General features: G+C 37.2%; 1 protein-coding gene across 1 annotated transcript; it reads left to right on the top strand.

Moving 5' to 3' along the window:
- Positions 1–4382: 4382 nt before the first annotated feature.
- Positions 4383–12654, top strand: Mrpl19 (mitochondrial ribosomal protein L19). The gene is made up of 6 exons (XM_027943798.2): positions 4383–4500; positions 4662–4779; positions 7717–7835; positions 8046–8180; positions 11755–11936; positions 12058–12654. The coding sequence occupies exons 1-6, from the start codon at positions 4398–4400 to the stop codon at positions 12277–12279; spliced, it is 879 nt and encodes a 292-aa protein (XP_027799599.1). The 5' UTR covers positions 4383–4397; the 3' UTR covers positions 12280–12654.
- The last annotated feature ends 316 nt before the right edge of the window (positions 12655–12970 follow it).

The following is a 12970-nucleotide window of genomic DNA, read 5'->3' on the forward strand; positions in this document are numbered from 1 at the left end:
GGCCTGAAATCAACTCAGGTTTATGTGGAAAAACACACACATTTTGTTGAAGATAAGCTGTTTTTCAGAACTCGATATTGGGGAAAACTTTTAAAACTTATTATCAGGAAATACTTTCAAACAACTAACAAACTTTTAATGAAATATTTCTGATTTTGAAAAGTAGTACTTAAGAAAGGTCTAATCTGAAAATTTCTAATTAACATGTTGTTTTTCAGTAGCCACTATCTTTCAACTGATAATATTAATGTTCATAGAAAGAGAAATGGAAAAGGGTTATTTGTGTTGCCTTGACACTGGGAAGTGCCTTCAGGTCAAGATCTGGAAGGGGAAGAAATGAAAAACTATGAATTAATCAGTGTCTTCAGAAAGCACGTGTTGAGAGGTCTAGGACAGCCCCAAGATGTCAGGGATATGTGGTGGGATTCAAGGCACATTGTTATCACCTCATTTTAAAGCAAAAGAAGACACTGACTTCAACAATATGAAGAACTCACTGACCCTCTCCTCAATGAGACTAGTGAAAATTTTTATGTATATTCATATGTATTTACATATCTCCATTTGAGGCCTCTGAAAATAGTCCTGAGGGCAAAGAACAAATGAAGAGCTGTTCAGAACATCTATGAAAATTCAGTGAGAAACATGAGGTATTTAAATCTAGACTGCCCTCAGATGGGCAGTGATTCTACTCTGGCTGCTGTAACCAAGAGCCCAGGCTCCCTTTCCCCTCACTCAGCACCCGGATGGAGGACTTTCTCTCCAGGAGGAACAGGACCTCAGCATCTGATCCTATCCCCAGCTATGTCGATGAGACCAACTCCTGAGCAGGTGAGATGGAGCATGGGGTTACCCTGCTTCTGCACAGCCGTAGCTCATGGAAGGGAAGCTTACTTTATGCACAACTCACTGAGAATACTGGAGCCCTGCTCACTCTTGCCCTGGCTTGTGGGACAGTGGTTCCATTCCAGGGGAGTAGGCAAGGCAAGAAGGCCTGAAGCTATACCCCCCTTCTAACAAGCACATAACTCCAATAGGGTTTCACTCAGAAAGAAGCTCACCACCATCTTCAGTCTCATATCCACAGCTCTGTCTCAGAGATCTGCCTCGGTAGAGAAATAAGCCTTAAAACAGCTTCTGATCTCAAAGAACTGACTTTGAACAGAGAGAATAAAGAAGTCTGAACCTATAGGTGTTGTTAAGACCAAGGATTTGTGATAAAAGGCAAGCGGGAGGTTCAAGATAGAGGTAAAATTTTGATCTCTGCCACTGCAAAACCAAACCAAAGAAAGAAAGAGACAAACAAACAAACTTTGACCAACATTTTTTCCCACCTGTGCTAGAGATTGAACCCAGCCCTCTCATCCCCCTGGCCAGCATCTCGATTTCTTGATAGCAACATTGTGGAAAAACCAAGTCACAATCACTCAGCTATATCACCTCTGGATTCCTCTCCCACATACCATGAGACAGTAAATGTTTATTGTTTTAAGCAACTGAATTTTGGAGTAATTTATTGAACAACAAGATAGATATGCAAATAGTGAATACAAGTGTGTGTATACATGCATAAATAGGTGTGTGCATGGCTTCTGAGGCAACATCAAGGTCTTTTTTAAATTTTTTTTTTTTTAGTTGTAGATAGACACAATATCTTTATTTATTTTATGTGGTGCTGAGGATCGAACCCAGTGCCTCACGTGCGACGCAAGCGCTTTACCACTGAGCTACAACCCCAGCCCAACATCAAGGTCTTTTATGCAGGAAAGATATACAGCTTGAGGTCTCACATCTATTTTTCACTTTTGAGAATTTGTCATGCCATGGCCTTGGATCTTTCAAAGGTTTTGGAAGGCCAGCACCTGACTGTTTAGCACAGTATAAAATAGATTCACTTTTCTGGGCAGACTCACCTGAACCAGACTTAGGAGACTAATATGGCAAAATTAATGCTAGTTAATTAATTTATAAAAACACAAAATAATCATGCTGATCAGAATACCAGAACATTTGAGTCTCTGTGATGAGTACGTCTTTCTCTGAAGGCAAAATTAAATGCCAAAAAATAAGTAGATGTTACATGAACATAGAACAATGGGAGCTTAATAAAGGCTTCAAATGTTTCCTGCCAGCAGGTTAACGCTCACCCTCGGGATCACTTCATTAGCTGAATCAGATACCTTGACAACTACTGGCTACAACTCGATATGTCTCTCTCTGCCCCAGGATGGACTCATCAGTGGGCTTGGCAATTCCCCAAACCACTGGGCTAAGTCTCCTTCCTTTTCTGGCTGGTCACTGGCCAACTTTTCATGTTGTAACTCTAGTTTTCTAAACTACTATGATGACCAACCCCTCTTTATAATGAGAGATTTTTTTTTTTTGGGTGGGTTCATATATAGATCAGGTCATAGTCTCCTCTTGCTGGCATCTTTAAAGTAAATTAAAACAAAGCATTTTTAATGGGTAACTATATGAAGTGATGGTTATGTTACTTGGCTCAATTGTGGTAATGATTTCATAAAGTATATGTATGTCAAATCATCACACTGTACACCTTAAATATATACTTTTTTTTTTTTTTTTTTTAACTTTTAGTCATGCCCCAATAAAGCTAGAAACAAAGGACTTATTATGAGTCAGACATCTACCCAAGAACTTACTAATTCATTATCTCAATCTTGAGTAGCAGATACTGGGCATAGAGGCTGCAATAATTAGCAAAACAGACAAAAAATCCTGATGTCACAATAACCTGACATGGGGACTTTGCCTAGAATACTTCATTCCCTTATGTAATGATGTCCAAGCTCTCCTTCCTATGACTATAAAATATAGAAATAAATAAAGTTGTCTTTCTGTAATCAGTTTATGAAATGATTGAGCTGACTCTATGCTCTTTTGATTTTACTCCATGAAGTTGTTTGGTAGAATCATTAAAACCACAACTTGTTCTTCATGCTAAGGTAAGGTCAAGAGAGGCCTGATGGATATTGGGTAAGTAGGAACATGGAAGGGAACTAAATAAGATTCTTTAGGTACATTTTGTCAGTTTTGTAAAACTCTGCAAAACCTTCTCATCCTTAGATGGGTAGGGCAGCAGGGATAACTTGGGAATGTTAGAAAATTCTGCCTTCCTCCTGTGAAGGTCTATCATTATTCTCTGCCTCACCCATAGGGACAGTCCTAGCAAGGGTGATAGTCAAGTTGTTCTGAGTATAACAATATATAGAAAAATCCTCACTACCACCAGTCACAATTCTTTGCCTCTTCTCCCTTTTAAGCTTCCTTAAGTGTCTGACATTTTTTTTTAAGGTGGGAAAAATAGGCAAAATTTAGCCATTCTGAAATTTTGATTGTATGATTCCTTGTTATTTTTAGGATATGTTCTTGTTCTAATTAACAAAGCTGTAGTTAAAATAGAAGACCATGTCTTTCCTCAAAGCACCTTGAATTCTGCCCTTAGAACCTGGTCCTCTTTCTTAGGATCATGTATAAGCTCATGGCAAGCCAGAGAACGTGGAAGCAAGCTACAGAGATTAGTTGTTTTCTGATAATTTTGTTTTCATGCAAGGTCAGTAGAAAACTGTGGAAGGCTTTAAACTGGGAAAAACCAAAAATAATGTCTGCATTTCTGAGCTATCTTTTTTGTTTGCTGTGTGGAGAAGAACCAAATGAGAGGCCAGACAACCAATGAAATAGTTGTTACTTGCAGTGATCTGAGGATAAAGGCTGGTAACATGTATTAGAGATATGGATGGGAAGATGAGAAAGCAAGGATTCTTGAGATATTTGATGGTGCCCAGCATAATTTTAGGCTATTTACCACGGAGAGACAGAGAAGAACCAAGATAGCACTTTTTGCCTGGAGCAACAAAATGGATGTTGAAGCCAATACTGGGAAGGAAGCTTAAAGAAGATTATGTTGAATGGACATGCTGAATTTGAGGTAACTTTGGGACACTGATTCGATAAAATGACCAATAATCACATTAGTTTAAGTATTAAATCCTTCCAGAAGCTCACCATTCCCGAGAAACACAAATTTCTTTTCATTTTGGTTTTGTTTTATGTTTTGGTGAAGGGTTGGAACCCCGGGGTCTTGTGCAAGCAGACTTAGCTGCCACTTAGCTGTACTCTCAGTTCCTCAAATTTCCTAACAAGACTTAAAATTTACATTTTTTGCTGGATCTCTCCCAGTTGCCCAGTCCAAACTGAAATTTAGTTCCTTAAAAGGGTAATACTGTCTGTAATTTCAGGGACTGTGGCCAAACTGTTTCTCAGGAGGAAGTGGAGAAAGAGAAGCTTTTGCATATTTTGTCCCATAACATCCACCATCTGGCCGCATTCATCGCACTGCTTTCTGGGAGTTGTAGTTTCTACCTGAGTGAGCCAACATGGCCGCCTCCACCTTAGGGGGTTGTGGGGCTGCCATGGCTTTGGCCCAGAGCTTCCGAGCCGCCAGGGCGCTGTTCCCTGCACCTGCCTCTGTGGCCTGCGGTAAGTGGAGCGGGGCTTTAGTGCTGGAGGCCGCGAGGGCCATGTTGGAGAGAGGTGTGCAGGAGCGACTGGTTGTTGGTCTGCAGGTTGGAAAAGATTGCCGGGCTCTGCCTGTCTCTGGCTGAGCGGAGAGCCCTGATCTCTGTTGTTCGCTTCTGCAGGGGTCCGCGCGGGGCCCGGCCGGCAGCAGAGCACTGGGCCTTCCAAGCCCGGCGAGTTCCGGCCGCCGCCGAAACCGGTCATTGTGGATAAGCGCCGACCCCCGGAGCAGGACAGGAGGTGAGGCCGTGCTGGGCGGGAGGCGGACTGGCTCCGAGGTCTGGCTGGCTGGCCAGCGCGGCCCGGCACCCTCTGCACGTGCGCGTGTGGAGGCGGCCGGCGCCGTCTCCCTGGAGGGCGCCCAGCTCAGTTCTGTCCTCACCGCTTGTCTCCAAGTTAGCATCGAACTTCTTTGCAGTTTTAGTAAGTCAGAACTTAAAGTAGGAATTCCCCAGACTTGAAGCTCTTTTACTATACCAAAGATTTCCTCTGAGGCACATCTTGTTTACACCTGTTTGTATCGGAGTTGGTCTTTTCCTTCACCATACGTAGGAATCTGTTGGCCAAAAACTTTGCTCTTCAAACAGTCTTAAGTAAAATTCTCGGTCACTTAAATGAATATTGGTAACCTAGGCAGTACGTGCAAATTTAAAAGTAAGATTTATAGGAAGTGTTTCTGTAGAGCCATGTGAAATTTTTTAAAAGCAAATTTTAGGAGGAAAAACAGTGTGATTAGAGGCTTTCTGGAAGGGCTGTAGGTTGTTGATTAGATTTGAATGTTCTTTAAAAAAAAAACATTTAAAGTATTCTGTAGTTCTAAACTGAAATAAACTTGGATTTAGGGAACTTAGCAACTCAGAAAAAGATATTCTTTAACTTTTTTTTTTTTTCTTTTGAAGGTGGAAAAGGTATTTCTTAGTGGCCAGCTCTTAATAAAATTCATTTAAGGAATGTAAACTGTATACTCTGGAAACAATTTGGTGAAATGTAGTAAATTTGAAGTTGTGTATAACTTTCCACCTAGAAGGCACTCAACTTAAAGGTACTCTAACACATATGTACAAGAATGAACATGACATTATTGTAACAAACTAAAAATGAGAGGTGGCCAAAGTATCCATCAGAGGTGAATAGGCAAATATGATCATACATTGAAATATTGCACAATAGTGAAAAAAAACGAATGAATGAGAGCAAACAAGATATAGATTAATTTCACAAACATGATTTATGTAAAAAGCAACTTTTAGAATAATTGATATAGTATAATACCATTTTATGAGTTTAAAACCATGCTAAACAGTATTATATATCGCCCAGACATACATGCATATGTGAAGGGGACATGCTCCACCTTCACCAAGCAATCAAACCTACTGCAATTGTGGCAAGATTTCATATTATTATAATGTGCCTCCTAATATGACAGAATAAGACACTGCCATCATCTCCTGTAATATTCTTACCAAAAATGCTTAACCTTAGTCTAGGCATGTGGAAAAAATAAATCCAGGGTCCAATGATGGCCTTGACTTTTCTCACTCTATCTTTTTTTTTAAAAATTTTAAGCCCCCCCCCCTCCCCCCAGTGCTGGGGGTCTAATCTAGGGTCTTGCAAATGCTAGGCAAGGACTCTACTAATGGAGCTGCATCTTCACTCTGGCCTTGGCTTTTCAAAAGAGTCAATGTTAATAGAAATACAAAGCTGGGGAATAGTACCAGGTTGAGACTAACAGCCAGATAAAATGTGTAAAGCTTGATTATATTTTGAATTGGGCAACAAACATATAAAAGATCTTTCCATGATAATTAAATACAATTTGAGTATGAACTATATATTAAAATACATTATTGAATTAACACTAATTTTCTTAGGTGTCATAAAGGTATTGTGATAATGTGGAGTAAGTCCTAGACCTTAATTATTGAGAATAATATGCCTTGCTATTAGATATTTTCAAATGTTTAGGAAAAATATGCACATATAAAGAAATATAGCAATTTAAGCAGTTGGTAAAGGTGCATGGTTATGGTTATATCATGCCAACTCTGGTTGGTTTGAGAATTTTCAGTTGAAAATTGAAGAAAAGAAAAATTTATGGGACTAATAACCAAATTTACAATAGTAGAGTAGGAAGGATGCACAGGAGCTTCAACTACATTGCTAATTTATTTATTAAGATGGGTGAATATTAATTTTAATGTCATTTATGCTTTTCTATATGTGAAATATTTCATAATAAGTTTGAAATCAGTTAAGAAAATAGGAAGATTATTTTTAAAGTCAGTTTGTAATTGGTGTTTTATATGTTTATACCTTTTTCAACATAATTTATTGTTACAACTCAATGTGAAGGAGGCCTGTGGTTATTATCATAGGTTTTGGAGACTGACAGACATATTTACATTTAAATCTTGACTTGATAAATTTATAATTAATATAATAATGGATCAGTTACTTATTCAAGCTTCAGTTTCTTCACCTTTAAAAAAGAATTGATAATACTAAACCTACCTAGTCTCTAAAAAGATTAATTAATGCTACTGTGTCAGTCAGCTTTCTGTTGCTATGACAGAGTACCCGAGATAAATAAAATATTTCCTCCTTTAAACTGATTAAGCTCATGGTTTCAGAAGTTTCAGTCCATTGTTGCTTGAATGTATCCTTGTTGCTTTTACCTGTAGCACAGTACATCATGGAATGAGTGTGTGGCAAAAGAAACTGCTCATTTCATGGTGGTTGGAAAGCACAAAGAGAGAGAGTTCAGGGCCAGGGTCCAAAACAATCCTTAGAGACTTGCCCCCACTGTCCTAACTTCCTTCTTCTGGGCCCCACCTCCTAAAGGCTCCACTGTCTCCTGATGGTGCCAACCAAACCTTTAGCATATAAGCCTTTGGGATTACATTTAAGATCCAAACTATATCAGCTACTTAGATGTTTCGTAAAACTTTTTAACAAAATTCTGGGTGAGTACTCAGGAATTGTTAGCTGTTTTCAGGAGCATTAACAATAATTTTAGATACCACAGTTTTAGAAATAAAATTGCCTTCCTAATTTAGGAAGTGAAAAATAACGTGTCAATACCATATTCTTCCATTTCTTTTTAAAGCAACAGGTTTTTCTTCTAGTGGCCTAAGTTTGCTTTTAATTCATTTTGTTCTTTGTATTTTTTAACAGGTTCTTGAGTCCTGAATTCATTCCTCCCAGGGGAAGAACAAATCCTCTGAAATTTCAAGTAGAAAGAAGAGATATGTTAGAAAGGAGAAAAGTACTCCACATTCCAGAGTTCTATGTTGGTCAGTAAGAGCTGGATGCCTTTATTCTTAGTAGTTGGAAGGTTAGTTTTCCCTATTGCAAAGAACACTATTCTTTACATATCAGGGTTTTGCCCCGAGGAGGCACTTATTCCTAATATTTTATTAAAAAGTTTAGGAAGGTCAGTTACCTAAAAATGTTATTTGTTTCTGCATCTCATATACAAGTTCACTTCTCTTTTGAATTGGTAGGAAGCATACTACGTGTTACTACAGCTGACCCATATGCCAGTGGAAAAATCAGCCAGTTTCTGGGGATTTGCATCCATAGATCAGGAAAAGGACTTGGAGCTACCTTTATTCTTAGGAATACTATTGAAGGACAAGGTAAGCTTAATTTTATTATTTTAATATTATTATTTTAATAATAAAATAATAATAAAAACTATTAGCTCCTTCTTGCCATTCTCTATTATTTTAATTAAATAATAATCTCTAAGGATTCCTTTTTGTTTTTTGCTTCCTGGAACAAGACATCTGAAACCTAAAAGTTAATTGGTGGGGGATGAGGGACACCTCTGAGGAAAAGTAAGGACCTTCTGGACTTAGAATGGATCGAGAATTGTGAATTGTGGTTACAGGTTACATACACTTGGTGGTCTGCTTATTCTTGATGCTTCCTTTTTTATAGGGACAACAGCCATTAGAAGTGTACTCACTATAGCAGCAGGGGAGGAAACAAGTGACTATAAAGCATTGGTGATATTCCTTTTAGGAGCAAATAACCTATGAGAATATTAAGACAGACATAACAATGTTCTATGAATTACTTACTCCTAAAATGAATCTTTCCATTTTGCTTTATATTATGACAGAAAACAGTCACCACATTTATACTGTTTTATAAACCTTGGAGGCATTTAAAGCAGGCAAAATCGTGCTTGCATGCTATGTCTAATAAGGTAGAGGAACATGTAAAATTCTAGGAAGATTATGAATTTAAATGGCAGGACATGTAAAGTTTTTGTAGTTAAAAGTTGTATGCCTCATGGTTCCCAGTAGTGAAGTATTATATTCAGAGAAGCCGATAATATGAGAGTAGTTGCTGTCTTGTTTATTCTGTAATGTATACATAGGAATTCAGAAGGACTTGATCGATTACAGATTCTGGTACCTCCCATCAAGTCATGTACTTGAAGGTTTTTTTTTTGGTATTGGGGATTGAATCCAGGAGTACTTCACTGAGCTACATCACCAGCTGTTTTTAGTTTTTATTTTGAGACAGAGTCTCACTAAGTTGCTTAGGGCCTTGCTAAGGTGCTGAGGCTGTCCTCAAACTTGCAATTGATTCTCCTATCTCAGCCTCCTGGTGTTCACCCACCATGCCTAGTTTGAAGTCTTGTAAGAGAAATGAATATAACTGTGAGTCAACAGATGGGTTTTATTTTTCTTCTTGAAGACTAAAATGTTAATAGTTTCTTCCTCACAGTGTTCTAGTCAACCAGCTATTGAGATATTGTACATGAAATACTGGACATAGAACACTCAAAAAACTATTAGCTCCTTATTGCCATTCTCTATAGTATGTTTGACTATTGTAACCAGCCTTGATCTTTCCCATCAGTGCTCCCTGCTACAGTGGTTCCTTCTAGCCTAGTCTTTATATACCATCCCCATAATTTTCACACTGGTTATCCCCATGACTGATCCTTTTTAGTTCTAGATGTGCATATGCAAGTGCCTCTTTAGTATCTCCATCTGAATGTCTTATGTGCATAAATCAATTTGAATACAGCTCTTTGTTTCTTAGAGTGCTCTTCTTGCAGTCTTTTCTATTTCTATAAATGCTACTACTGCCCACCTATTTACTCAAATAATTTATTTTCTTTTACACATTCAGTCAGTAAGTTTTCTTGGTTCAGTTTCCAAAATATACATCCAGTTTTGTCTCTTTCTTCCTCTTCATTGCAAACACAATTATTCATGTCACCATCATTTCCTGCCTGCAGTTGTACAGTCTCTAGTTTACACTCCTGGTTATCTTAATTTGTTTGTGCTGCTATAACAAAATGCCCAGACTATGTAATTTACAAAGAAAGAAATTTCTCACAGATCTGGAGGCTGAGAAATCCAAGATTAGAGCACTGGCAGGTTCTGTGAGGCAGGGCCCCAATCCCTAGCTTCCAAGATGGTACCTTGTTGATTTACATGTGGACTGGACAAATGTTGTGTCTTCACCTGGTGGTGAAGGAGTAAAATGGGCCTAAGCTAGTTCCCTCCAGCCTTTTTATAAGGTACTATTACAAAAGGCCTCACTTCTTAATACCATTCTAATAAAGATTTTCAACAACAATTTTGGAGGGGACATGCAAACCACAAAACTTTGCGTAGTACCAAGTTATTTGCTCCAGCCAAATGGGCCCTTCCCTGTTTTTTTCCAACATGACATGTTTTTAAAACCCCAGGGCTTTTGTATTTTATTCTTTTTGCCTAGAGCATTTTAGACCTATATAGCATCAGTTTAAATGTCATCTTCTCAGATAGGCTTTCCCTGATTGTTGTTCCCTGATTGTTGTCCCTTCTAGTGTCATCACCCTATCTTGTCTTCACTATATGAAATTACCTTGTTGGCTTGTTTCTTTATTGTTCATCATCCACTAGCTGTAAACTTCATGAGAGAAGAAAGATTTTACCTGTTTTGATTTGCTATAGGCACAGTTTCTAGATACTGACTGGAACAGTAAATATTGGATTGAATCCTGATACTAATGTTGATTGTATATAATAGGATTATATTTCTCTTGGGATTGTTTCATAAAATATCAGCGTTTGTTAATACAGATGGCATAATTAAATTATTACTGTGGTACCTTGACATACTCAAAGCTGTTCCTAGCTTGCTTTATGTGGAGGACCAATGTGTTAAAAATGTAGGCTATTTGTATAAACATGGCTTACCTTTTTTTGGATTCAGTGCTTGTTTTTGGTTTTACAAAGTATCTTGTATTTTCTACATAATATAGTAAAATATAGAACAATTCAATGCATCAATAAAATGTGTAAATTTTCCGATTTTAAAAAATTGCGTGCATCAATAAAATGTGTAAATTTTCTGATTTTAAAAAAAAGGCCCATCCTTAAGAGAGGTTTCTAAACCAAACTTAAAAAATAACATTTACTCTTTATGATCATTAATCTTATTACTCTTAATATTGATGATTAATTTTTAATCAGGTAATTGGAAATGAACAAAAATATGACAGAGATTGCATTTACTCAAGACATTCTGTAAATTAATGCATGTTATAAGAATTAAACAGATATGTGATTAACATTTATAGAAGATATTTTTTCTTTAGACTTTATTATTCTCATTCAGGTTTTCTCACTTTTTCTTTGTTCTTTCTATCTTACTGTTTATTTAAATGGATTTTAACTTATTTCTATTTTTTTTCAGTACTCTTCACTTTTTTTGTTGTTGTTTTTTTTTTTGGTATTAGGAATTGAACCCAGGGGCAGGCACTTAACCACCAAGCCACATACATACCTAGCCTGCTTTTTTAGTTGTCAACAGACCTTTATTTTATTTATTTATATGTGGTGTTAAGACTAGAACCCAGTGCCTCACACATGCTAAGCAAGCACTCTGCCACTGAGTCACAATCCCAGCACTTAATTTTTTATTTTGAGACAAGGTCTCACTAAGTTATTTAGGGCCTCCCTAAGTTGCTGAGGTAGCCTTGAATTTGTGATCCTCTTGTCCCAGCCTCCTGTGTCACTGGGATTATAGGCATGTGCCCCCATGCCCAGCCTCAATACTCCTTCATCTTAAAAATTACAAATTTATGTCATATCTTGTACATGCAAAACCTTGTGCTGGTTCCTTATGAAATAGCTTTTACTGTAGTGTGCAGCATTTGCAGGAATTCTGATTTAGATTCTGAAAATGTTTTCTTTTTAGGTGTTGAGATTTGCTTTGAACTGTATAATCCTCGAATCCATGAGATCCAAGTGATCAAATTAGAGAAACGGCTGGATGATAGTTTGCTTTACTTACGAGATGCCCTTCCTGAATACAGCACTTTTGATATGAATATGAAGCCAGTAACACTAGAGTCTAGCAAAGAAATTCCTGTTAATATGGTATGTGTTGTACATTTGGAACTGAAAGTACACATAAAATAAGAATCATCTTAATGAAAACTATACAAGAATTTTTATTTATGTATCAGCCTAATTCTTCTTCTTTTAAAATTTTGCTTAGCTCAAAGTTAAAATGAAGCCTAAGCCTTGGTCCAAACGCTGGGAACGTCCATCTTTTAATATTAAAGGAATCAGATTTGATCTTTGTTTAACTGAAGAACAGATGAAAGAAGCTCAGAAGTGGAGTCAACCATGGCTTGAGTTTGATATGATGAGGGAATATGACACTTCAAAAATTGAAGCTGCAATATGGGAAGAAATTGAAGCATCAAAAAAGTCCTGATTCTGAGAAATCATTTGTTTACTTGCTAAAGATGTATTGGTTGCCAGAGGATTTATTTTAAATCCAATTTGATTTATGAGAGAGAGTTACTAACTAAGCATTTATTATTTTAGTATGTTAAAAATAAAACTTGCACACCAGTTTAGTACTCTAAGAAGAGAAATGTATATGCCAAATGGCCCTATGTTCCTTTCTTAACTGGAAACAAAGCTACAGTGGAAGTCAGAGCAGTACCAGAATGTTCTTTATGGAGCATGGAAGGGCAAAGGGAGTGGATGGGATTTTTTTTAATTGTGAAGCAAATCATTAATATGATATTGTATGATTTAAAGAATAATAAAATGAACATTATGTACTCACTGTTAAGAAATAGAACATTGAGTGACGCCTATGAAAGTTAAGACATAGGACATTTACAAGACAAGATCTAAGAAACCTGTTTGTCTGAAGTTGTCCCTCCTTTACTCAGGTGCACACACCATCCTGACTTTGTTAATTATTCCTTTATATTTCTTTGAGTTTATTGCCTACATATATATTTCTAAACAAAATAGTTTTGAAAAACCTATTAGCAAGTATAAAAGATAGTATTGCCATTATTACATAATTAAGGTTTCAAGAAGAACATGACATTCTTTGGGTCAGTCTGGCTTCAGCTTCCCTGAGAGTTTACAAAAGCTACTCTGAGGAA

This window comes from Marmota flaviventris, chromosome 14, assembly GCF_047511675.1.
Source record: "Marmota flaviventris isolate mMarFla1 chromosome 14, mMarFla1.hap1, whole genome shotgun sequence".
Lineage (NCBI taxonomy): Eukaryota > Metazoa > Chordata > Mammalia > Rodentia > Sciuridae > Marmota > Marmota flaviventris.